Source organism: Myodes glareolus, chromosome 17, assembly GCF_982192425.1.
Source record: "Myodes glareolus chromosome 17, mMyoGla1.1, whole genome shotgun sequence".
NCBI lineage: Eukaryota > Metazoa > Chordata > Mammalia > Rodentia > Cricetidae > Myodes > Myodes glareolus.
Window position 1 is genome coordinate 48,799,811 of NC_142042.1, and position 26,303 is coordinate 48,826,113.

The following is a 26,303-nucleotide window of genomic DNA, read 5'->3' on the forward strand; positions in this document are numbered from 1 at the left end:
ATCTGCACAGAAGAGGGTCTAGCTTTGAACTTCTAGTGTCCTGTGCAGTGTTCCAAGCTCCTGTGTGGACAGCATCCTGTTGTCCCTTGACAGCGAGTTTCTTGGAACACATGCTCTCCCACTCCATCACCCCCCACCTGTGAGCTCTTTGCTCCTTTGCACTGTGCTGGTTCTGTTAACTGACTGCTGTCCAAGGCTGTGTCTTCCCTCAGATTTCTGATTCTGTGTTTGATTCTTGAGTTTGGATTCATAAACACAGCCTAAACATTGGTTAATTTATGATTGATGACCAGGAGGGCTGAAACCCCAAATTTCCTAAAGAAAAACACAGAGACCATTTACTTTTCTGTTTGTCCCTGCCCTGGGGTTGTTTCAAGGTCACCAACTGTTCCTGTCACTGGAATCTGTGTGCACAATTGGGAGCTGTACAACCAACTGGCAGAGCCCTTTCTTCAAGGATACGTGCTAGATTAAGGTTTCAAGCTGGGGGCGCGTCTTTTTCTCCTTAAGCCGAGAGCCTCCCAGAATGATAGATTCCCACAGTCTGAGTAAGAAAATCTAGCTCTGCCAAGCAAAAGAAAACATCCTTGTTCTTGAGCTATCTGGCCAATTTCCAGGGAAAGTGCCAGTTTTCCGAGCATCCAGCAGGTGGCGATGGCGGCAGTTGCTAAGAGGGTTTGGAGAGGAACAGATTTTGCTTTCAGGGTGCACAGGACAGAATCTTAGGGCAGAGGCTGCTGAGGCTCTCAATCCCTCCTCTCTCGGAGATGGTGTGACCTTCTTGCCTTCTGGGTCTGGATTTGTAGCTCTGGTTACACAAGGGAACAAGGGGAGTGCCGAACTGGGATTGGTGCAGAGTGGGGCGGGACCCGTTGATTTGTCGTCCTCAGTCTCCCTGTAAGTCTGCATAAAGTCACAGCTTGTCCGAAGACCCACGTCTACCATACTGAAGACAGTTTGAGAAGGCTACCACCAGCACTATGCCTATGATCCTGGGATACTGGAATGTCCGCGGTGTAAGAGAGGGGACTGGGATGTGAAGCAGGAAGTTCATAACAGCGGGGTCTTTCTAGCAGAGAGGTGCTCCTCGGTACTCTCTTTCTCCCCTAGAATCTTCTGCCAGTAGCTCTTGGCGCTCAGGAGTTTATGGGAGGCTGTGTGTGTGTGTGTGTGTGTGGCGGGGGTGGTGGTGCAGGCGCGCGTAGATATGCACGTTGCATGGAGGCTGTATTTGTGCAATGTGTGGTCTCAATTAGAGAAGACAAAGTAATACAGCAAGGTCCCCACTATTTCTCACCTCTGTTTCTGATCTTCTCTCCCAGCTGGTACTCCCCATCCGCCTGCTCCTGGAATACACAGACTCAAGCTATGAGGAGAAGAGATACACCATGGGGGACGGTAATGACACCTTCCTGGTCAGTCACCTGCTTCCCTTTGCCCAGTGATATCCATTAGCTCATGCCTAGCCTCTTATTCCTCAGACCTGCAGCCGTCCTACCGTTGAAGCTAGAGACTGCTGCTTACAGAAACTTATTTGGGGATACAGTTTGGTTTTCCAATATAGAACCCTGAGAATGGAACTCCTGGTCCATCTGTTTTCATATTTAGGCCGGGTGCAGTATTGGGGTCCTATTGGGTCCAGGCTCCTCTTATTACCAGTTGTTTGTAGCCCTCTCCTCCATCTTGGGCGGTGACTTGTGGTAGGTTGCGGATTCCCCTGCCTCAGGGGTTCTTGCTCCTGGTTTAACATTAGGAGTAGGGTAGGCACTGGGCTGACTTCTTTTCACATCCTCTTGTCTACAGCTCCGGACTTTGACCAAAGCCAGTGGCTGAATGAGAAGTTCAAACTGGGCCTGGATTTTCCCAATGTAGGTGCAGGGAAGGGAGGTTTAGGGAAGGCGTGGCGTCCTCACCTCATCTCCTTGTCTGGCTGAGGGGTTTTGGGGTCAGAGCTTCAGCTCTCCTGCTCCCGTTCCTGGTGGCTGCACAGTGTGTCTGTGATGAGCTGTGTCCCGGCTCTTCCATTCAGTGTGCACTGTGCTCGTGGAGGGTTTCCCATGTCAGACACACTGAGTGACAAGCCCCCTGTCTGTCCTCACCCAGAGAAGGATGCAGGGTCCCCATATTCCATCTGACCATCCCTGCTTGTCTTTCCAGCTGCCCTACTTAATTGACGGGTCCCACAAGATCACCCAGAGCAACGCCATCCTGCGCTACATTGCCCGCAAGCACAACCTGTGTGAGTGGGGCTGGCTACAGGGTGGGGCATGGGGGACAATCTCCTTGTCTGGACTGGGGTGAGAGGCTAAGGGTGACTCTGTACTGTGTGTGCTGCAGGCGGGGAGACAGAGCAGGAGAGAATTCGTGCCGACATTGTGGAGAACCAGGTCATGGACACCCGCATGCAGCTCGTCATGCTTTGTTACAGCCCTGACTTTGTGAGTTGCCCGTGGTGGAGCAGACAGGGTTGGCAGCAGGACTTAAAGGCTTGCATTCAGATCGGCAGCCTCCTCCTTCAGTGAATGAACTGTTACTGATTCTCCAAGCTCTCCTCTCTTATTAGCAGAATGACCCTCATAACCCAGCGAGACAGCACACCGACACTGTGAAACTATCACTACTAGAGTAACCTGTAAGATATGGTTGAGATTCTGCAGGTGAACAGTGGATCTAAGTCCATTATGTAGTTGTACATCTCTGCCGTGTCTGTCCTTCTGCCGATTCCATGTGTCATCTTACCCAGTGTTCGTAAGAGTCTTCAGGATAAAGTTGGAGGATATGAGGATGCCCTGGTGGTTAAAAGTACTTGCTGTGAGGGCTTTAGTATAGATCCTTAGCACCACAAAAAGTCTGTGTTTGCCAGCCTGTTCTTATAATCATAGCGTTCTGGGGGAGAAACAGGAGGGGCCTGCTGGCCAATGAATACAGCCAGTCTGTGAGCTCTAGATTCAATGAAAGGCCCTGTCTCTAAAAAAAGAAGGTGGTCAGTGATTGAGAAAGACCCTTAACATCAATAAGCCCCCCCCCCCAACAAGCAGCAGTGATTCACCAAATGATGCAAGTAGGTCATATATGCACACTGGTTTCACACATCTACCCATTGTTCTTCTGCCTTAGGTATCAATAGAAGTCAGGACATCTTCCTAATAGGCCACTCAGGGTCAGCCAGAGGACTGCTTAGCCTTCTTCCTTTCAGTATTAATCACTGCTCGACACTGATGCAAGCTCCTCACACGTGTGATCTGTTCTCATGCCCGCCCCCCCCCAACCCCCAGCCTAGTATAACTGCCTTCTCTTTATGGTCTTTGTATCTGTGGTTCCACTGGATCTCTGAGCCAGGACATGCAAGATCGTCAGGAGGCCCTGGGTGTCACTCACAGCACCTGGCTTGGACTTCAGATTTCAGGGACAGTGAAATTCCTGTCTGACTTTCCATCACATCTGACATGAATTCTGCCCCCAATAAAATAGTGGCGTGTTAACTGGAAGCCCAGGCACAGACCTGGCCCGTTGCTGGGAAGGTGTCTCTTCTCTTGCACTGTTCTGGGAGCCCAAGCTCCCTGCTGGGAGCCTGAGCCTAAGGGTGGTGATGTCTGTTTTCTGTCTCAGGAGAAGCAGAAGCCAGAGTTCTTGAAGACCATCCCCGAGAAGATGAAGCTCTACTCGGAGTTCTTGGGCAAGCGGCCATGGTTTGCTGGGGACAAGGAAAAGAGAGGGAGGTGGGGGGAAGGAGCCACCTTTCTTCCCAGGCTACCAGATCCTATCTCACTGACCCTCAATTCCTGCAGATCACCTATGTGGATTTCCTCGCTTATGATATTCTTGACCAGTACCGCTTACTTGAGCCCAAATGTCTGGATGCCTTCCCCAACCTGAAGGACTTCTTGGCCCGCTTTGAGGTGATGTCCTGATCCTGCTTCCTTTGAGCGGTCTTCTTCCTCTCTTCCACAATGCTTTTCTATTTCTGAGGCAAAAGGACAATAACTAGGGCTTTTTGAGCTTTCTTTCCGGACCCATATGGGGCAACATTTATCACTTCAAAATCCCCAAATGCTGATGCGATTCTGAGTCCCATCGGACAGATGAGGGATCTGACTCTGTAGAGGGTATTCATTTGTTCATGGTCTCAGTACCAGCAGACACTGTACTGGGCTCCATATCTCTCTCTGGGTCAGCATTCGGTCACTGTCCCTGTTCTGTGTCAAAAGAAAAAGCTTCAGCCCTGCTCACCCCCACCCATGCAGACTCAGTTTCCTGTTTAGGATCCTTGGCAGGGCAGAGCATGTCAATAGTATGTGGTTCTTGGCATTAGGAAAGTGAGACATGCAGGACTGAGGTGACACACCACCTGTGAGAGAGTCCAGACCTCATCTGCAGACCACTGAGAGCCCAGAGTCGCAGTTGGTGCCTCACTGAGTGGACACGTGTGTGCCCACCCTGTTGGGGACATTTATCGTGAGGGTGAGCTACTGCTGCTGCATTCTGGTTTCCTCCCTTCCAATCTCCTTCACATCACAGGTCCTGTCTGAAATGGGGTCAAATTCTTTCTCTCCACTATTATTCTCTGACAGCCTTCTCTATATGAGGTTCATGTTGGGCCTCAGAGGGCATGCAAAATACCTCCATCTGGGGACCGAGTAGGCAGAGAGCTGTAGAAAGCCAGGCTGTGAGATGCTCGCGATACTCCCCAGGGCTGCTGAACCCAGCTTGAACCACACCTAAGTCAGACTTGAATCGTTCAGACATCTGGGAATTGGAGACATTGATCCAAAGATTTTGTTTAACCTGCAATCTGTTGACCTTGTCCGTTCCTTATCAAGGGATGTACTTTCTCAGTTAACTTTTTCTCTTTCCCCTGAACTGAGGACTGAATGCAGGGCCTTGCTAGGCAAATGCCCTACCACTGAGCTAAATCTCCAATCTCTCTCAGCCAGCTCTCATAAGCTTTGGTTCTGGTCCAGGCTGGGTACCCTTGGGAACTGTGCAATAGTTGGCATGGCTCTAGGGCGGGCGAGTGGAAAAACACAAGGCCCCTTGGCCCAGCTTGTGTCTAGTTGGTTGTGGATCTCTTTACACCCCCTGGAATTGTCTGTGTATTCTCCAGCTTGGAGTATGGTTTACAGCACATTATACAGTCACACGGAGCGGTCCCTGCATTAGCAGGGGAGATGAGGACATTCAGGGTGCAGTAACACTGTACTGGGCACCAGATAGAGAGCTGTTAATTCTGCTCTCAGGACGCTGATTAGAATGCAGTTCAGCTTTCTCTGTGGGCTGTCATCTTGATGTTCCTTTTCTTGAATGATTTGCTGAAATCACTGGGTGCTTGGCTGTCTTCCTAAATACATACAGTCAAGTTTTTCAGTTCTTTTATCCTGTAGATCCCTCCCCCGTGTGCAAATACAGGTTAAAAAGAGTGACCGCAGGAGTAGGATCATGTTCATGCAGAGATTGGGACAGGGTCTCCTCTGGAGGGCAGCTGAGTAGAGAGGGGAGAGAGAGGGAGGAGGGAGAGAAGTAGGAGGGAGGGAAGGAGGGAAGTAGAGGATGAGGAGGAGGAGGAGGAGAGAGAGAGAGACAAAGAGAGAGAGACACAGAGACCAACAGAGACAGAGCAAGGGAGAAAGCAAGCAAGAGAGCAAGAGAGAGCACACAGGAGAGTTTTGTGGGGCAGCTTGAATCCAGCCCTGTTTCACTAGCTGTGTGAGCTAAGAAGCTGCTCACCCTCTCTGGACCTCAGGTTCCTCCCTGATAACTGATCATGCAGGATTGATGGGTGGGTTTTCTGAACCTACACTGTAATTTTTAGTGGTTATAAAACCACTTGCACAGGATCCAGTCTCCCCTTTAATAGTGGCTATGAAAGAGCCCTTTTGCCAGGGCTGGGAGCTAAGCAGTCTGCAGGGTGTTACAGCCTGAGGCCAAAACAAAGGTTGCTCCTGGCTTGGGACTGCTCCTCTCAGTGGGCTGCAGACTGAGCTCCTGCTGTGTCCTTCCCATTCTGCAGGGCCTGAAGAAGATCTCTGCCTACATGAAGACCAGTCGCTTCCTCCGGATACCTATATTCTTAAAAATAGCGCACTGGTGTAACAAGTAGACCCCCGCTATGCTGGCTGTTATAAGGGGGACCTGTCTATGCTAGGGGTCCTCCAGGCCCTGGAGACAGCTGTCCTTCTGCACTGCTGCCTCCCTGTTCCCACTTCCTTCTCCTTCCCAAACCCTTCTCCGGCTTTGTCTCCTCAGTTCTTAACCTAGTCAAGCCCTTGCAGTCTTCATCTCCCTGCTTCCTTTAGTCAACGCCCCATCTTCATTTGTGCCCCAACCAACCACACAGTCCTCTTCTGTGATTTGATGTCTGCCCTGCGCTCTGCTCCCTAGAATTACCCTATAGGTCAATACTGTTTCAAGTTCCCCAGTGGCCGGGCTCCCCCAGGCCTGTCTCATCTCCAATAAAGCCTGAAACATACTTGCTCTGAATAATAAATGAATAATAATAAATAATAAATATATAATAATAAATAATAAATAAAGCCTGAAACACACTTTTTCTTTTTGGACTTCCCAAGTGTCACAGCTGCTTCCAAGAGTCTGAGCTCTGAGCCTGTAGTGCCCGCCTCTGAGGAGTCTAATGAGACTGGAAGGAATTTGAAATATCTTGCTCGTAATCCAAGACCCTCACAGTGGGCACAAAGCTCGCTAGGCAGCTGTTCTCAACCTGTGTGTTGTGACTCCTTTGGGTACTTGAGGGACCCTTTCACAGGGTCACATATCAGATATCCTGAATATTAGATATCTACATTATGATTCGTAACAGTAGCAAAATTATAGTTATGAGGTAGCAATGAAATACTTTTATGGTTGGTGGTCCCCACAACATGAGGAACTGTATTAAAGGGCCACAGCATTATTAAAGGGTCACAGCATTAGGGAGGTTGAGAACCACTGTGTTAGAGAATGAAGTGTGTTTGCCTAGAATCTCCTCTACTCCAGCACACTGGGACTTTGAACTGTGAACACAGCTACGGGTCTCAGTGAGTGATGATGAGGCTGGTGGGAGCGCCCAGCAGGGACCCAGAATGTTCTCTCTACCTCACAATTGACCTTGTCAATATTAGGTGTCTATTATATTGTCTTTACTGGGTTTCTGATGTCCTTTTGAAGCCGGCTTGAAGCTCTGCTGGTATGGGGACGCTTATTCTTCGTTAATCCTTTTTTTTTTTTTTTTTTTTATCCATCTGGGGAAACAGAACTGAATATACCATAACTCTCAGATAATTATTATTTATACATCCTCTAATGTCGATAACTCTTCCTGTCAGTGGAGCTGTTTAACATAGGATAATTCATTCACTTCATGGAGAACTGATTAAGAGCTAAGTCTGCTTTAATCAGATTCTAGTTTGGGGGCTGCAGAGGTGGCACAGAGATTCAGAACTCAGGCTCCTCTTCCGGAGGACCCTGGTTTGGTTCCTAGTAGCCACATGGTAGCTAACCATGGTCTGGGTCTCAAGTTTGGGGATCTGCCTCTCTGTGTACTGCATGCATATGGTGCTTACAGACACATACAGGCAAAATGTATATACACATAAAATAAATAAAAAATTTAAAAACATCCATAATACAAAATAAAATTAAAATAAGCCATATGGACAAGTGAATTCCTTCTGTCATTTCCAGAAGTCCATCATCTCCTGGCCTGGTCCTCTGCTTTCCTTTTGCTCTGTCATGACCTGGGTGTTTCTCAGTGTCTCCTGTCTTGTCAGGTCTGGACTGAATACATCATGGACTTTCTGACTTTTCCTTTTGCAATGGGAAGATCATGGGGTAACAGTCACAGGAACATCTTCCCATGACAAACAGCACGTGCATACTCACATAACCCCTTAATCACGATAATGAAAAACCAGAGAGAGAAACTGGGGTTCAACCTGAAGGTCAGAAAAGCAGACCAGCCAGCCACTGGCTCTTACCTCTATCTCAGTCTGAAATGGCAATCCTGCCTCCTGGAATCTCAGAATGAGACTGTGTGTGAGAGCTGTCTCCTCCTGTCATATAATCCTCTCTAGGGCTAGAATTAAAGACATGCCCTACTGAGATTAAAGGCATGCATTGCCCGTTTTTTATGGCAAGCTAGTTTGGCTACTGGGATTAAAGATACATATTACCATTGCCTGCTCTGTAAGTCTGACCAGTGGGGCTATTTTACTCTCTGATCTTCAGGTCAGCTTTATTTATTAAAATACAAATGAAATGCCTCTATAATCCCCCATATAATTCATCTCTCTAGAATATAGTGTCTATGTGCTATTGATTCCGTACCCTTTCCACCTCACATAGAAAAAACCGATCATGTCCATCAATGAGTAAGGTGTGCCGGAAAGAAAGTAAGCTAGCTTCCTTTGTGCTTGTGGATCTCTCAATGTGTTCTGGGTCTCAAAGGAGAAAATGACCTGTCTGCTTGTACATTGCATTCAGCTGATCGTCAGGAGGAGCTTGGGAAGTTTGAAAAAATGTATAAGCATTTTTAAGGAACTGTTGCTATGGCTACCTCTGTCACTGCTGCCTTGGCCCCATGAAAATCACCAGGCACTCATGCAGTCTCCTTTGGCCTTCCCCAGACAGGTCCTAGTGAAGTCACTGGCAGTGACGTGTAGGGAGTGGCTGAACATTTTTTTCCTCACAGAGTACTTCTGTAGAAAGCTCAGTGGATCCTTCATGGCGCTCCCCTGCAGTTCTGGAGGAATTACTGTGTGGGAGTGGATATAGTTGCTTGTTCCTGAGTGTTGCTTCACCCAGAGACCCACTCGTTCACATACTCAAGAGCCTCATAAAAATACTAAACTAAAAAGCTGTAATATGTTCGAAAAGGACCTAGTGAAGACGAGTGAAGATCCTGTACTTGTTTCAGTCTCTGTGAGTTTATATGAGCCTTTGACTGTTTATTCAGAGGGCCCGTTCTTCTGGTGTTCTCCCTCCTTTCTGACTCTTACACTCTTTCTACCTCCTCTTCTGTGTGGTTCCCTTATCTCTGAGGGAAGAAATTCCATGGAGACATCCCATACAGAGCTGCGTGTTCCAAGGACTCTCCATGTCGTGTCTGACTGTGGGTCTCTGCATCTCATCCTGTCTGCTGCAGGAGGAAATTTTTCTGATGATGACTAACTAAGACACAGATTTAAGGCTATAGCAAAATATCAGTAGGGGCCATTTTATTGATTCTTTCTTTTTTAGACCAATGTTTGTTTTTACACTAGGTCTTGGGCTATCTCGTTTCTGATTCTGGTCACCCTAGCAGTGTCGGGTAATAGGTTCTGTCTTGTGGAGTGGGTCTTAAGTCAGATCAAACATTGGTTGACTGCTCCAACAGGTTCTTTGCCACCATTGCCCTAGCATGTCTTGCAGGAGGGCACACTGTAGGTCAAAGAATTTGTGGCTGAGCTGGTGTTTACATTTTTCTTTGGTAGCTTCCAGAGTATCTCCCCACACAAAGAACATTAGAACACAGGGGTGAAAGCTCCATGTAGGCACCAGCTTGACTCCTTCATGTTCAGTGAGTTGTGTGGGTGTTGTCCTTCACAAAGAAGCCCTGCTTTTGCGACTGTTGGTTTGCAGAGAGTAACCCATTGTCTTAGCAAAAGCCTGGGTTGTTTGGGGATTTTCATGGAACTCTCTTGGCCAACAACTCAATCGAATGCAAGCCAGTTCTGGTACTAGAAGCCTTGTTTGATGACAAGAGATAGTCTGTAGACCCCATTATTAGAAGACCTAATTAGGATTGCTTTCATATATTTTTAGGACATTTACACTGCACTAGGTTTCCATACCATCCATCAACTGCCCCTAAGTTCCAACCGTCTCTCCCCATATTCCCTCACTCAACCCCAACTTCCTCTCCCTCTCCACCTGATTCTCCTGCTCCTGTTCCCACCTGTCCCCTCTCGTTCCACCCATAAAATCTATTCTATTTCCACATCTAAGCAAGATTCAAGCCCCCTATCCCCAGTAACCTCCCCAGTATCTCACCTCTCTCGGTCTATGGATTGTAGGTTGGTTATCATTTATTTAATAGTTAATATCTACACATTGTTGCTGTTGGTTTTTACTCTTTATTCTTTGCTCTTTGAGGGGCCCACCACCCAACTCCTAAATTAACACATAGAAACTGATTCTTTCTTATGATTGCCTGTCATTAATTTGGCTTCTTTCTTCCTTCCTTCCTTTCTTTCTTCCTTTCTTTCTCTTTTTCTTTCTTTCTTTTTTCTTTTGTTTTTTTTTTCGAGACAGGGTTTCTCTGTAGCTTTGGAGCCTGTCCTGGAACTAGCTCTTGTAGATCAGGCTGGCCTCGAACTCACGAAGATTCTCCCGCCTCTGCCTCCTAAGTGTTGGGATTAAAGATGTGCACCATCACTGCCCGGCAATTTGGCTTATTTCTAGCTAGCTTTTCTTAAATTATCCCATTATCTTTTGACTCTGGGGCCTTTACCTTTATTTCTGTGTATCTTTTCTTTCCTTCTTATTCCATGTCTGGCTGTGTGGCTGGGTGGCTGACCTTTTCTTTTCTGGCTTCATTTCTTGAGTTTTTATGCCTTCAGATTTCTCCTCCCATTTATTGTCTCTGCCTGCCAGTCCTCAGCTCTTTATTAGACCAAACAGGTGTTTTAGACAGGCAAAGAAACACAGCTTCACAGAGTTAAACAAATGTACCATAAAAGAATTCAACACATCTTTGCATTATTAAACAGATGCTTGACAGCATAAACAAATGGAAGACATCTTAAAATAATATTCTACAACAACACCCAAGTGAATACATATCATATTTATCTTTTTGGGTCTGGGCAATCTCATTTGGGATGATTTTTTTTTCTAGTTCCATCCATTTGCCTTCAAATTTCATGACATCATTTTTTTTTTTTAAACTGATGAGTGGTGTGGGAGGTCCTTCTGTATATGTGTTGCTTTTATTGATTAATGAATAAAGAAGCTGACTTGGCCTGTGATAGGGCAGAATAGAGCTAGGTGGAGAAAACTAAACTGAATGCTTGGAGAAAGAAGGAAGAGCCAGGAGATGCCATGTAGCTGCCAGAGAATAAAGATGTGAGCTGCCTGTTGGAACCTTGCCCGTAGGCCACAAACCTTATGGTATAATATAAAATAATGGAAATGGGTTAATTCTTCTGTAACACTGGGGCATCCATCTTCAGCCTATAGGCCCATAGTGTCCAGCAGACTTTTCCATGAAGCAGGAAATTTCAAAGACAGTTTTGCCTATATGCAGTTTGTCAGTCACATTATTCTGTGTCCTGCATAATGTCTGGCAGACTCTTTCTATTCTTTAATGAAGCAAAAACCCTGAAGAATGGTCTCACCTTTAGGCAAGTTCAGCAGTCATTTCTCTGTGGGTCCTGCATGTCCAGTTCATATAGCCTAACATCAAGCAGTCCAGGCAATAGCAGTTTCTTGCCCAAATAGCTAGCAAACTCCATGAAGAGCCTCTTTGATGCCCATCATCCTCTTGAAGTAGCTTGGTGCTGCCAGGAACGATGTGTCTCACTGTCATGAAAAGTCCTAAGTTCTTAAACATTTTAAATGCCATATTCTGAAGGTCTCTGAAAGATTTGAAGGATGTCTATCTAACTGAAATGTATCTCTATATATCTAGAAAACCTAACTAATTTGACTACATGCTTGACTACCATAGATGAGTATCTATTAACCTGTATTTCTTAATTATACATTACATTTTTAAATAAGCTGCACAAGCATAGTACCTTAATCAAGAGCAGAAATTCATATACACAGTATAATAAAATTGACATTAAATTTGTATCAATAAAGCAAGATCCATACCAGTGCAAATATCTATAGCATATCCCCCTTTAAAAATAAAGAAACATTTACAAACAATATTTGGGGAACTTGGGCATAGTATCTCTAAACTTCTTCCTGCTTTTTGTTGGACAAAGTATTTTTTGGGGGTGTTCACAGAGGTCTTTCGGGGGGGGGTCTATGAAACCACACTAGTCTGAAAGGGTTCCACAGGTTTTCATCTGTGAAAACAAAAGAAGAACCTCTTTTCCTAAGAAACATATTCTTAGACCCAAATTTTGAAGTCAAGATACCTTTAGAGTATATATGCTGGTTTAGTTTAACAGTCTGTACCATGAAATGTCTCTCTGTACTTAGCTCATTCACAGTAAAAAAAAAATTCAAAGAAAGCACAATAGTATATATAATCCAGACTCTGTATATTTTTAATCTTTATGTGGCTTATTTTTCTTATTCTATTGCGTTTTTTACAAGTTTACTCTGCCTCTTTAAAGACTTTGCTTTATTTTTTTTTAAGACATTTACTTCCCTTTATGACTCTCTATACTCTTTTATATTACATTTACTGTCTCTTTACTCTTTTTCTCTCTTCCAGGCCTACGTACATTTATCCAACACTGTGACCCATTTAAAGGTATTTTTCATCTGTAATTGTCTTAATGGCTTATCTGTAATCCTTTTCTGACCAGAACTGCTTTTTTTTTATGCTAAGTGGGCATGACTAGGGACAATGTGCCCTGCCTGCTTGCTCTGCCCAGTCCAACATGCCTGAGGCAAGTTCATTGCCTCTAAGAGTCAAGCACATTGCCCCATTTTAAGGCGCACAGTGGGTCTATGTCTCCATTAAGCAAGTTGTAGCACTCTGCTCTCAGACCCCATTTAAAGGTTCAGCCTCCTGCAAGAGCAAGAGTTTACACTGGTAGTATGAACCAGGAAGCCTTCATTTCAAAATAGGTATCACTGAATTGGGAAAACCTTTCTTAAAGGAGCCACAGTATTTGAGTATGCTTAACTCTGTTCTTTTTTTTTTTTTTTTCCGCCTAGAATTCCTTCCCAAACTCTCTCAGGTTTTAAGTGGATTTTAGTCAACGATGTTGGCACGCCAAATCTGTTATAGGAGCTCACTTGTTTGTTCCCAGCTGCTCAGCCCTGAAATAATCACACAGAAACCATACTATTTGCAATACTGTTTGACTAATAGCGTAAGTGTATTTCTGGATAACTCTTATATCCTAAACTCCATTAATCTGTGCCATGTGGCTGTGGCTTACTTGGTAAAGTTCTATCCTGAGCATCTGTCTCTGGCAGGGCTACATGGTGTCTCTCTAGACTATACCTTCTTTCTCCCAGCAATCAGCTTAGTTTTCCCTACCTGGCTCTGCTCTGCCCTATCAGGCCAAGCCAGTTTCTTTATAACCAATGGTATTAACAACATACAGAGGGGAATCCCACATCATCCTACCTTGCTGTCTTTCAAATTCATGGTTTCTTTCTTTCTTTTTCTTTCTTTTTTCCCTTCCTTCCTTCCTTCCTTCCTTCCTTCCTTCCTTTCCTTTCCTTTCCTTTCTTTCATTTCTTTTTCTTATTTTTTGAGACAGAGTTCCTCTGTGTACCCTGGCTATCCTGGAACTCTGTAGACCAGGCTGGCCTCAAACTCACTAAGACCCACTTGCTTCTGCCTCCTGAGTGCTGAGATTAAAGACATGTGCCACTAACACACAAGGGCTTCTTATCTGTCATTGGTGTGATATGTGTGTATGTGTGAGTGTGCGTGTGTATTTTCAAATGTAAAAACATAACCCACTCATTTCATATAATTTTGCATATGTATGTATGTGTGTGTGTATGTATGTATGTATGCATATATGCTTTTAGGACTGACCATTTGGTACTAGATAACCAATTGGTGTGCTCTTCCCTGCAGAAGCCTTTTTCTCCCACTCTCAGTGTTCCTTAGTGACCTTTGTCTAGGGTTGAGGCCTCATGAGCTTTTCCACTGCCCACTTTAGTCTGTTAGTGTCCTTGTTCAGCTTCTGTTTAGGCAGTCATGTTGCTGAGACTTCAGGGGTGTAGCTCTTGACATTCTTAGAAGATACAATCTCACAGCAAACTCCTGTTTCTCTGGCTCTTAAAAAAATCTTTCCACCCTCCTCTTCTGCAATGATCTCTGAGTCTTAGGTCTAGGAGTCACACTGTAGATATATCTGTTGGTACTTGGCTCTACAAGTCTGCTTTTTGGTTGTTTGTGGTTTCTGTAATGGTCCCCATCTGTTACTTCTCTTAAGAACTTCTTGATGAAGTGAGGACTACACTTACCTGTGGGTATAAGGACAAGTACTTAAAATGTAGTTGGGATCATGCTGCTTTAATAAAGTGGCAGTTGTGGGATTCCCACCAAGATCCATGACTTCACCAGCCCTGGGCTGTTGGCTAGATTTATAGTACCTGACGTAATTCCCCTCTTATTTGGCAGGCCTTAAGTCCAACAAGAAGCTGTTGATTGCCAGCAAGGTACCTCTGCCACTACTGCACCTTTAGGAGTATCATGCCATGCTGTTTATTGTCATGGCTTATAGGTATCAAAGGTGTTTAAGACTGCTGGAAGCTTGCTTGGTACCTTCTGGTACCTTGAAATCTAATCCTCAGGGAGGAAGTTTTTGGGTCAGCTCCAGCTTAGGTGCCTCTGAGCACTGTCTCTGAAGTGCACGGTGTCTTCAGCAATAAGGACTTACCTTCCACCTCTAGGGGGCAACCAAGGCCTACAGCAATAGCCTGTAACATTTTGAGAATCCCTTGTAGAACCCCGACCAACAACTCAAAAGAAGGTTGGTTGATCATCTGACTGGAGTTGGGGTTTATGTTAGATAGTCTATGACTCTTGGGACAGCATCACAAGCCCAGATGGCAGATTTCATTTAGACAGTATATTCATGTTTATACACCAATTTATGTGCATTATAGGTATTTTTAGGTAAATAGTTAATAGTATGACTTTCCAAACATCTTTACTCTTACTTTACCCTCCTTCTTCTGTCTTTATTTCCCTCCACCTTCCTAAGGAAGAGAGAGCTCTCTGTTTTCCCCATTTCCCACTCCTTTGAATTTTGAGTTCTTTGTGTATTCTGAATATTAATCCTCGATCAGATTTTAGATTACAAGGATTCTCCTCCACTCTGTAGACTTTCTCTTCACTCCATTGAATATTGTCTTTGATATATAGATTTATTCTAGATTTATGAAGTTTCATTTTTTCACTTGTTGGCCTTAATTTCCAAATGACTGGAGTCCTTTTCTGCGCCTGTCTTTTGTAGGGCGCTGCCTATGTTTTCCTCTAGCGGTTTCCGTGATCTAGTTTTCCCTCATCGAGGTCTTTGATACATTTGGAGATGAATTTTGTGCAGGGTGCTAGATATGGGTCTAATCCATTCTTCTACATGAGGACAGCTGGTTTTCCCAGCACTCTTTGTTGTAGGAGCTGTCTTTCCTCCAGGATTCATTTTTGGCAGCTTTGACAAATATCAGACGCACTCACGTCTGGGCCTTCTGTTCTGTTCATCGGTTATGTGCTGACTTTTGTGACAGTGCCACCCTGTTTGTTCTGTCACAGCTCCGTAATCGAACTTGAGGTTTGGAGTTGGAACCCTTCCGGCATTGTTCTTTTTACTGAGGATTCCTTTGGCTACCTGGTGGCTTTTGTGCTTCCATATGAATTTCAGGATTTCTTATTCTGTTTCTGGGAAGAATGTCATCTGTGAATTGCTTCTGATAAAACAGCCCTTTTCACAATATTAATTCTTGCAATCCATGAGCTTGGAAAGTCTTTTCATCTTCTAGTGTCTTCCTCCATCTGTATTTTTCAGTGATTTAAAGCTTCCATTGTAGAGGTCTTTCACGTCCTTGTTAAATTTTATTCACACATGACACACACACACACACAGACACACACAGACACACACACACACACACACACACACACACACAACACACACACACTACTCTGTTATTGTGAATGGTATTGTTTCCACGATGTTTTCAATTTGCTTGCTTTTGATACATAGAAAGGCTACTACGTTTTATAAGTTCATTTTTTTTTTTTTAATCTTGCCACTTTGCTGAAGGTCTTGATCACTTCTACAAGTTTTCTGGTTTGAACTTTTTTGGATCTCTTATCTATAACATATTATCTGAAAAAATAAATTATTTTACTTCTTTCCTGCTTGGATCCCTTTAATTTCCTTCTCTTGTCTGACTGCTGTAGCCAAAGCCCACCGAGTACATTGAAAGGGAGTGGACTAGTGGATAGCCCATTCACTCCTGACTTTAACGGAATTGCTCTGAGCTTTTTAACACTTAGCATGATGCTGGCTGTGGTTTTGTCATGTACTTTTATGTTGAGGTGTGTTGTCTCCATCCTATTCACTCTAGGAATTTTATCATGGAGGAATGTTGCATGTATTGAGATGATCATGTGCTTTTTTTAATTAACTATTTTATTTTTTATTGCTTTTATTGAACTATACATTTTTCTCTGCTCCCCTCTCTCCTTCTACTCTCTCCTATGACTCCCACACTCTCAATTTACTCAGGAGATCTTGTATTTTTCTCCTTCCTATGTAAATTTATGTATGTCTCCCTTAGGGTCTTCTTTATTGACTAAGTTTTCCGGGGTTGTGGACTGTAGGCTGATTGATTATGTGATTTTTTTTATCTTTAAATTTGCTTTTATTATTTATTACATCAATTGACTTATATATTTTGAACTATCTCTGCAGCTCCAGGAACAAGCCAACTCAATTGTGGTGGATGATCTTTCTCATATATGCCCATATTCAGTTTGTAAGCATTTTACAAAGAACTTCGCATGTGTTTATCAGGGATATTGGCCGGTAGTTTTCTTTGTTGTTGTTGTATTTTTCTCCAGTTTGATATTAAAGTACTACGGACTTTGTAGAAGGAGTTTAGAAGTGTTCATTCTGATTCTATGCCATTTGTATAATTTAAAGAGTATTGTTATAATTCTCCTTTGGAGGTTTGGAAGAATTTTTATATGAGTCCATCAGGCCTGGGCTTTTTTTTTTTTTATGTTTGTCACTGTTTCTATCTCCTTATTGAATGAAAATGAGGTCATGACTGCTCCTAGGTATAGTTAAAGGGAAGGGTTTCATTGTAGATGTAAAGGAAGAGTACAGCTAGGGGTGTCTGGGAAAGTTCAGATTGAACTGGACCATGATAGGAGGGGTGTGTGTGTGTGTGTGTGTGTGTGTGTGTGTGTGTGTGTGTGTGTGAAGGGAGGGGGGAATCAGAAGTGGGTGGGTTGGGTAAGAGATGAAGAGGAGAGAGAGAGAAGGAGAGAGGGCAAGATGGAGCCATGAACCAAGATGCCAAGAGAAAAACCAGAAGCCAAGAGAAGTAGACCAAGAAAATTCTCAGCCAAAATGGCTGAGTCACATAGAAACAGAAGTTGGGGGAAGGGAAGCCCAGTCCCTGGGCTGAAGAGGTTTGGGGGAGGGATGGGGTAAGAAGTTCTGGAAGGAGCCACAGGTACTGAGAGAGACTTGCTCCTTTGAGCCCCAACACTTAACTGTTGTAAGTCTGTTTAAGTTGTTCATCTCTTCTTGGTTTAACTTTGTGTTTTGGGGGAATCTAGAAATTTGTGCATTTCTTTTAGGCTTTCTAACTTAATGGAAGATAGATTTGTAACAATATCTTCCTATACTGTTCTGAAATTTTTTGGTGTCTGCTGTAATGTCTCCTGGTGTATCTCTGATTGGTTTTTTGTTTGTTTGTTTGTATTTTGTTTTTTTATATTCCTCTTAGTTTGGGTGTACTGGGCTAAGAGTTATCAGTGTTGTTTATGTTTTTAGAGAGCCAGCTCTTAGATTGGTTGATTCTTTGTTTTTATTTGATTAATTTCTGTTCTGATTTTATTATTTATTTTCATCTACTGGATTTAGAAATGGTTTGCTTTGTTTTTCCAAATCCTTGAGTTTCATCATCAAGTAATTTATTTGTGCTCTTTCTGATTTTTTAATGTAGGCTCTAGAGGTATAAACTTCCCTCTTGAAACTGCTTTTAACGTGTACCAGATCTTGTATTCCTTTAATTTTTGTAGGAAATTCTTATTTCTTATTTATAGTTTCTAAGGATCTTGAAAACTTTTAAATAATTAAATAAAATTTTTAAAAGAATCATTTTAATTTTCTAAGTGTGTGTGTGTGTGTGTGTGTGTGTGTGTGTGAGAGAGAGAGAGAGAGAGAGAGAGAGAGAGAGAGAGAGAGAGAGAGAGAGAGAGGAGGTATGTGCATGTATGTTAGGGTGTATGCAGAAGCCAGAAGCAGGTATTAGGTCCTTTGGAGTGGGAGTTACAGGTGATGGACTGCCTGATTTGGGTGCTGGGCTATGAACTCTGACCCCCGGTAAGAGTAGGAAGTCCTCTCAAGACGGAGTCTTTCCCAGCCACCCCTTAAAAATGACTTGTCAATTTATTTTTTAACATACACAAAAACATAGAAGTCATACATTTTGGGGGCATACTGTGTGACTTCTTTTTGTATATGCGTCACTTTTTCATGGTGGAAACACTGAATGTCCTTTCTTCCTGTTATTTGGGAAGATGGACCACATCGTCAGGGTGCAGTCACCTGCGGTGCAGCGGCATATCGGAACCTCCTCCTAACTGCAGCTCAGGACCCATGGAGCTCCCTCTCTCCAGTCTCTTCTCTCTGGCACTTCTGAGCTTCGAACACACACCATTTCCACTGAGCTCCCACCGCCTCCTCCTCCTCCTCCTCCTCATCTTCTTCTGTCTTTGAGACAGGATCTCGCCATGTAGCCCAGGCTGCCCTCAAAGTCCTGATGATTTTCCTGACCCAGTGCTGGGACTATAGCCAAGTGTCATTACATTTGGCTAGGAGTTTGTGTTCTTTCCGTATTTGTGTAGTAATTCTCTGTCAGAGGAATAGCTGGCAGAGATTTTCTCCCATTCCTCAGGAGCGCTTCCTTTGCTGTGTACAAGCTTTTTCCTTTAATGCATTCTTGCTTGTCAAATTTTGTATTTATTTTCTGAACTATTGAACCCTAATACAGAAAAAAATCTATGTATGCCTATGTCTTAGAGCTCATTCCATGTGTTTCCTTCCAGAAATTTCTAAATTTCAATCAAGTCTTTTTTTTTTTTGACAAGATTTTTCTGTAGCTTTGGACAGCTTTGGACCCTGTCCTGGAACTAGCTCTTGTAAACCAGGCTGGCCTCGAATTCAGAGATCCACCGGCCTCTGCCTCCCATGTGCTGGAATTAAAGGCGTGTGCCACCACTTCCCGGCTAAATTTCAACTCTTAATTAAGACCTTTGATTCATTTTCAGTTTGTTTGTTTCTTTTTTCAGTATGAGATGCAGAAATCTCATTTCACTAGTTTCTACATGTGAATATCTGGTTTTATTCTTTCCTTTTTTAAAAATATAGTTCACAGTATTCTAGTCTCCTCTGAGGATTTCTAGAGTCATTATTTCCATTTTGGACTGAGGTAGAAGTGTATGTGGGGATACATATTTTGGGAAGGAAACTGTGCAATGGAAGATCACAGAAAATAAAGGCCAGTTAATAATGACAGACGGGATCAGGTCCGAGCCAGCAACTTCTGCAGGACCAGGACCAAGCCAGAAACCTCCATGGGAGCAGGCCTAACCCAGCAAACTCCGTGAGCAGACCTGAACCAGGGACAGCCACAGGAGCAGGCCCAACCTCCATTGGAGCAGGACCAAGCCAGCAACCTCTACCATATACTAAGAAACAAAGCAAACCTCAGTAGACACACACAGAGACACAAAAAATTGATATAACCCCCTGTATCTTATTGGATCACAATGGCTTAAAATTAGAATTCAACACCAACACAAATTTCAGAAAACCCACAGACACATGGAAATTCAACAATACTCCCCTGAATCACCAATGGGTCAAAGAAGAAATAAATAAACAAATTAAAGACTTCCTAAAATTCAATGAAAATGACCACATGACATACCCAAATTTATGGAACACAATGAAAGCACTGTTAAGAGGAAAGTTCATATCACTTAATGCCTATATAAACAAGCTGGAAAAAAAATCCCACACTGATGAGTTAACAGAACACATGAAAACTCTAAAACGAAAAGAAGCAAACTCACCCAGGAAGACTAGCCGGCAGGAAATAAACAAATTGAGAGCTGAAATCAACAAAAGAGAAACAAAGAAATAGTACAAAGAATCAACTAGACAAAGAGTTGATTCTTTGAGAAAATCAACAAACTAGACAAAGCTTTATCTAAACTAAACCAAAAGCCAGAGAGAGAATATCCAAATGAACAAAATAAGAAACTCAAAGGGGGACATAACAACATAAATGGAGGAAATCCAGAGAATCATTAGGTCATACTTTGAAAACCTGTACCCCACAAAATTGGAAAATTTAAAGGAAATGGACATTTTTCTGTATAAATATCATGTACTAAAATTAAATCAAGGCCAGATGAGTAAATTAAACAGACATAATGTTATTCTTTGCTGTCACTTTAAGAGCTAACCACGCCCACTTCCAGCCACTTCTGACCTCGTTGCCATCTTGGCTCTCTCTTTCCTGTCCATCTCTTGCCGTGTGTACACATGTTTTCCCTCTCTCTCTATGTTTGTCTATGTCTCCCTTTCTTTAAGTAATAAATGTTTAGTTTTATGTATAGCCTTATGTTCATTTACTCTGCCATCCACTGCATCCAGCTGCCTGACTCTGCCGCTCGCCCGGGGACCCTGACTCCCCCAGCTGCATGGCGCTGCCACCCTGGAGATCTTGCAGGGACCCACAGCCACTAGCAGCTGCTCCGCGAGCCGCCCAGGACATCCCATCAGCATAATATTTTTAAAAAGAACAATACATATAAACTAAAGAAAGCAGCTAAGGAAACAGTCATCAAACGTCTACCAACCATAAAAACCCCAGGAACAAATGGTTTTAGCGCAGAATTCTACATGATTTTCAAAGAAGAACTGATACCAATACTCCTCAAATTGTTCCACACAATAGAAAGAGGAGGAACATTGACAAACTTTTTTTTTTTTTTTTTTTTTTTTTTTTTTTTTTTTTTTTTTTTACGAAACTACAATTACCATGATACCCAAACCACACAAAGACATTACTAAGACAGTGAATTGCAGACCAATCTCCCTCATGGACACTGATGCAAAAAATACTCAATAAAATACTGGAAACCAAATCCAAGAACACATCAGAAAAAGCATCCACATAACCAAGTTGGCTTCATCCCAGAGCTTGCAGGGATGGTTTAACATATGAAAATCTGTCCATGCACTCTACCATATAAGCAAACTGGAAAAAAAAAAAACCCACATTATCATCCCATTAGTTGCTGAAAAACCTTTGACAAAATCCAACACCCCTTCATGATAAAGGTCTCGGAGAGAGCAGGGATACAAGGGATATGCCTCTGAAACCTTTGTTTTGCTTGATAAAAATAATTCTTTACTGGGGAATGTGTATCTCGGTATGGTTTTGCTTTGCATCTTCTGGGTGCTCAGTGATCCTGTGTGTTTCTCATGCATCTGCAGGTCGCATATATAAATGACTGGGAGTTGTCCAGCTTTGCAGAGTCCTGCAGGCCATCTGGGAGCACAGACAATGCCTCGGGTTGGAGGCATCTTGTTATGTTCTGGCTCAACAACCAGGATTCAGGCAGAGCCAAAGCAGGGAGGGGCTGATGGTGAAGCTTAAGCAATGCCAGGAAGGTAAGGAGTAGTGTTGCCCTTTGCCCGTCTCCAGCTGCACATCTGTGTCTCCTTGGACACAGCACACCAGGGTGAGATCAGGGAGCTGCGGAACCAGGTGCTAGCCTGGGCCTGCCTTTTGCTTAGCCTTGTTTCCTGAATCAGTCTGAGAGGAGGCTAGGTTTCTTTTGCCCTGCCCCTGGATCTCTGACTCCTTCCCCCAGCACTCCCTGCCCAGGAATGTCTGCAACTTGAGACTCTGTAAGCCTATAGTCCAATAGGAGAGCAGAACCGAGTCCCACCTCCTCTGGCCTAGCCTAGGAAGGTTCAGAAAACTTAAACTACCAAGACCCAGGCTGCTCTGGAGACCACCCAGCACCATGCCTGCTACACTGGGTTACTGGGACATCCGTGGGGTGAGTGCAAGAGCTACTTCTGGGTGGGACACAGACTTGGGGTGGGAAGCAGCTAGGGCTGACTTCTAGGAGATCGAGGGGGCTCAGAACTTGCTAGGAAGCTTTGCATATCAGGGGAAACACAGGAGAGCTTGTGCTTATGAGGCCTGTGTGTGAGCTTGTGGGGAGACTGAAGGTGTATGGGGGAGGCTCACCAAGGTGGCTAAAGAAGATTGTCAGAGTTCCCCTGTCTGTGACCTGTCATATGTCACCTTTCCAGCTGGCTCACGCCATCCGCCTGCTCTTGGAGTACACAGACACAAGCTATGAGGAGAAGAGATACACCATGGGAGACGGTGATTATATGCTGGTGCTCACATCGGGGCTCCCCTGCTCATTGGTGTCCAGCAACACTATTCTGACTCCCTGTGGCTCAGCTCTACAGGGTTTCTCAAGTTGGATTTAAGGCCTGTCCCTTCTAGAAACCTCCTTGAATTTGGTGTTTCAGTGGAGGGCTGGGTTACCCTCTACAGCAATTGGATGACGTTCTCCTCTAGGGCTTGTTTAAGCGTTTTGTAAATCTCAGTGTTTTTGTAAACCCACAGTCCTTACAAGCATCCTATACCCTTGGGGTGTGCAAAAGTGGGTCAGACTGCAGATCTCCTTCTTGCGGTGGTGTGGGTGGGTGGGTGGTCTCATGTCTGACTCCTTGGAATGGTCCCAAGAGAAGGACTCTGGGTCACTGGGGTGCTTCCTTTTCATATATTGTCACTGCAGCTCCCGACTTTGACCGAAGCCAGTGGCTGAATGAGAAGTTCAAGCTGGGCCTGGACTTTCCCAATGTAGGTGCAGGGAAGGGAGGTTTGGGGAAGGTGTGGCATCCTCACCTCTTTTCCTTGCCTGGCTGAGGGGGTTTGGGGTCAGAGCTTCAGCTCTCCTGCTCCCATTCCTGGTGGCTGCGCAGTGTGTCTGTGATGGGCTGTGTCCCCGCTCTTCCACTCAGTGTGCACTGTGTTCATTGGTGGCTTCCTGTGCCAGGCACCCTGAGTGCCAGGCTCCTATCTCAGGGAAGTGATGATAAGACCCCGTATCCCATCTGACTGCCCCTGCTTGTCTTTACAGCTGCCCTACTTATTTGATGGATCCCATAAGATCACCCAGAGCAATGCCATCCTGCGCTACCTTGCCCGCAAGCACAACCTGTGTGAGTGGGGCTGGTTGAAGGGAGGGGACAGAAGCCATCCTCTTGGCTTGCCTGGGGCGGGATGCTGAGGGTGACTCTGTGCTGCGTGTGCTGCAGGTGGGGAGACAGAAGAGGAGAGGATTCGGATGGACATTTTGGAGAACCAGGCTATGGATACCCGCATACAGTTGGCTATGGTTTGCTACAGCCCAGACTTTGTGAGTTCCACCGTGTCTGAGTCAGAACTCACCCTGTACTTTTGCGCTGGAATCCACTCTGGTCCAGTTAGCACCCAGAGCCTCTCAGTGCAACTCACTGTCTGGTGTTTGAAACTGCCGACAGAGGAACCCCACCACTGCCAAGTGAAAACCCCCCTTAAGATCCAGACCAGCCCCTGACAGTACAGACAGAGCTCAGACTGCTCCAGTTTCAGCTACTGGTTCTGTCAGGAGCCTTGTCCTGCAGTTACCTTAAAGCGTTGCTACTTCTACAGCACAGACCCTCACAGTATGAGACTAGGAAACGGGGCTGGTAGGGACCACTCTTCCTGAATGGCCTCCCTGAGCTGTGTTCTTGATACCCGCAGAGATAAACAGGTCTTCCCAGTAGACAACTCAGTAGGCCAAAGGCCTTTGATCCTTTTCCTGCTTCCTTTTGTCCTCTCAAATACATCTCATCTCTTTGGAAACGGTACCAAAGTATTCCCTCAACCCACACCCGAGCAGGTGTGACTTGTTTGTTTCTGCCTCCTGTGAGTTCCAAACCAAGTGCCCACAGCTGTCTTGGGTCTGATGCACAGTGGTTCTGACAAGGGTGGTAGAGATGAGGGTGGGGGGTGGAGTGGGGGCAGAGTTTTGTGTCCTGTTTGGCTGTTACCTAGCAGCAGGACTCTAATCATCCGGATGCTGTAAGTAAATGCCTGGACATCAACCCAGACTGAATCTCATGAAAGTCACGGCTCCTCTGCCTGCCGGGGACTGCACAGCCCTGGGAGGCCCGTCACGGCCAGGGAGCTTGTCTCTGGGGTGGTGACAGTTGTTTTCTGTTTCAGGAGAAACAGAAGCCAGAGTACTTAAAGGGTCTCCCTGAGAAGATGAAGCTCTACTCTGAGTTCCTGGGCAAGCGACTTTGGTTTGCAGGGGACAAGGTAAAGGGAAGAAGTGGGGAAGGAGGAGTTGCTGTTCTTCCCAGGCATCAAATTACAGCACACTCACCCTTGGCTTCCTGCAGATTACCTATGTGGATTTCCTTGTTTATGATATCCTGGACCAGCACCGTATATTTGAGCCCAAATGTCTGGATGCCTTCCCAAACCTGAAGGACTTCATGGCCCGCTTTGAGGTGATGCTCTGATCCTTCATCCCATTGGATGTCCTGTTTTCCTGCTCCCTTTCCAGGATGCCTTTTGTCTTGGTTAGGGTTTCTATTGCACTGTGACCATGGCAACTCTAATAAGGAAATCATTTCATTTGGTGGTGACTTATACTTTTAGAGGTTTAGTCCATTCTCATCATGGCGGGGGTCGTAGTGGTTGGGAGTATGGCGGCCTTCAGACAGACATAGTGTTGGAGAAGTCGCTGAGATCTCTACATCTTGATCTGACACACTGCCTCCCACAACACCACCCCTACTTCAAAACGCCACATCTCCCAATAGTGCCACTCCCTTTCGGGGCCTTTTTTCCCCCCAAACCACTACTTTCCGATCCCTGGCCTGCAAAGGCTAGTAGCCATATCATAATGCAAAAATGCATTCAGTCCAACTTGAAAAGCCCCCATAGTCTATCACAGTCTCAAACTTATTTAAAAGTCTAAAGTTCAAAGTCTCTTCTGAGATTCATACAATCTCTTAACTACAGCCCCCAGGAAAATCAAAACCAGAAAGCAAATCACACTTCCAGTGTATAATAAAGCAAGAGTGTTTGTGTAATCAGAGGGTGACAAGGGATTTCCTGCTTAGGGAGCGAGCCACGAGAGCTGGAATGGAAGGTGCAGGGAAGATGCAGAGGTCCTCCTGTTCAGACAGGGTTACAGACCGCTGTCTTTCCAGCCCTGTGAGCTGGAGGGAAGCACTTGGCCTCTGTGTGTGTCGGCCTCCCTGCTGTTGAAGGCAGAGCAGCCGCTGTTCTGCAGGATTTTGTGGAGCTCCCTCTATTCCTACCCCACAATTGCAGATGGAAGCACAGCTGACAGCGGTGTTCTGTGCTCCGTTTCTCCTTCATGGCTGGAAGTCAAAGCTTTCCCTTACCAGCGCTAGGCACCTGGGCAGCTCGTGCTATGTTTGGGTTTTTAGAGTAAAACCTGTGCACCCAGTGGGGCCACAGATTCTGAATTTCTGCCTTCTCCTCCCCTATAGGGCCTGAAGAAGATATCTGACTACATGAAAAGCAGCCGTTTCCTCTCCAAACCAATCTTTGCAAAGATGGCCTTTTGGAACCCATAGGACAACAAAGCCCAGAACTGGGGACCTGCTGGCTCTGGCTGCGTGTTCCTGCCAAGTGTTGTTTTCTTCTTCCTTCTCCCGATTCCTCCATTTTTTCTTACAAGCCTGTCCTTCAGTCAAGCCTCTGAATCCTTCTACTTCCCATTTCTTCATCGGTCTCCTGCTCCTATTTCTTTGCCCTACCCTGCATCCAGCCCTTCCTCCTTGCTGCTTGGAGGAATGTTACCAGACCCTAGAATCCCCAGTAAGGCCTGAGAGATCAGACCTTCCTGTGTGCTGGCCCTGGTCCTCAGAGTGAGCAACTGAGCCCTGTCTCATCCCCAGTAAAGTCTGAATGACATTTGTTCTGTGTCTTGTTTTGCTGGCTGTGACTCTCATAATCAACTGTGTTGGCATTTTGGGTGGTCTCTGCTTTGTTGCCTTTAGGAGGGCCTGGAGAAAGAAATATAGGGACTCTGGGAAATTTAAAGTCCTTGAAGTTCCATTTCCCCTTGTTCCCCAATCTGGTACTCCCGTGGAAGAAACCTTCGTTTCCAGTTCACTCCTCGGAGTGCAGTGCCTCAGTCGTCCATGCATAGCTTGTGTCTGCTTCAGAGAGACTCTGCTGATGGGAGGGGCTGAGCAGGCCAGCCCTGGCTCATTAGCTTCTGATGTGCTCATCAGTTCTTCTAAGCTGAACACACAAACCTCGTTTGT

The 26,303-nt window shown here is 44.9% G+C and overlaps 2 protein-coding genes and 1 long non-coding RNA gene across 5 annotated transcripts; all 3 read left to right on the forward strand.

The window, feature by feature from the left end:
* Positions 1-689: 689 nt before the first annotated feature.
* On the forward strand, positions 690-6,542 carry LOC148119381 (glutathione S-transferase Mu 1-like). 2 transcript variants are annotated; one of them, XM_087897641.1, is made up of 8 exons: positions 690-1,080; positions 1,323-1,398; positions 1,804-1,868; positions 2,158-2,239; positions 2,338-2,438; positions 3,610-3,703; positions 3,787-3,899; positions 6,008-6,542. In XM_087897641.1, exons 2-8 carry the CDS (start codon positions 1,389-1,391, stop codon positions 6,095-6,097), a joined length of 555 nt encoding a protein of 184 aa, XP_087753767.1. In that variant the 5' UTR covers positions 690-1,080; positions 1,323-1,388; the 3' UTR covers positions 6,098-6,542. The 2 variants fall into 2 exon arrangements, with proteins under 2 accessions (XP_087753767.1, XP_087753766.1); XM_087897640.1 differs by having other exon boundaries at positions 693-1,016.
* A 5,760-nt stretch (positions 6,543-12,302) lies between these two features.
* LOC125406466 (uncharacterized) lies at positions 12,303-16,782 on the forward strand. 2 transcript variants are annotated; one of them, XR_015735334.1, is made up of 3 exons: positions 12,304-12,463; positions 12,874-13,031; positions 16,602-16,782. It is a non-coding gene; the product is annotated as an uncharacterized LOC125406466 (long non-coding RNA). The 2 variants fall into 2 exon arrangements; XR_015735333.1 differs by lacking the exon at positions 16,602-16,782 and having other exon boundaries at positions 12,303-12,463; positions 12,874-13,541.
* A 5,061-nt stretch (positions 16,783-21,843) lies between these two features.
* On the forward strand, positions 21,844-25,947 carry LOC125406457 (glutathione S-transferase Mu 2). The gene is made up of 8 exons (XM_048443480.3): positions 21,844-22,003; positions 22,263-22,338; positions 22,760-22,824; positions 23,105-23,186; positions 23,283-23,383; positions 24,217-24,312; positions 24,396-24,506; positions 25,521-25,947. The coding sequence occupies exons 1-8, from the start codon at positions 21,968-21,970 to the stop codon at positions 25,605-25,607; spliced, it is 654 nt and encodes a 217-aa protein (XP_048299437.1). The 5' UTR covers positions 21,844-21,967; the 3' UTR covers positions 25,608-25,947.
* Positions 25,948-26,303: the final 356 nt, after the last annotated feature.

Coding starts and splice junctions, on each gene's coding strand:
- LOC148119381 (XM_087897640.1), top strand. CDS start 981: ATGCCTATGATCCTGGGATACTGGAATGTCCGCGGT. Junction 1,017..1,322: donor GATACTGGAATGTCCGCGGT/GTAAGAGAGGGG, acceptor CTTCTCTCCCAG/CTGGTACTCCCCATCCGCCT. Junction 2,439..3,609: donor TTTGTTACAGCCCTGACTTT/GTGAGTTGCCCG, acceptor TTTCTGTCTCAG/GAGAAGCAGAAGCCAGAGTT.
- LOC125406457 (XM_048443480.3), top strand. CDS start 21,968: ATGCCTGCTACACTGGGTTACTGGGACATCCGTGGG. Junction 22,825..23,104: donor TGGGCCTGGACTTTCCCAAT/GTAGGTGCAGGG, acceptor TTGTCTTTACAG/CTGCCCTACTTATTTGATGG. Junction 23,384..24,216: donor TTTGCTACAGCCCAGACTTT/GTGAGTTCCACC, acceptor TTTCTGTTTCAG/GAGAAACAGAAGCCAGAGTA.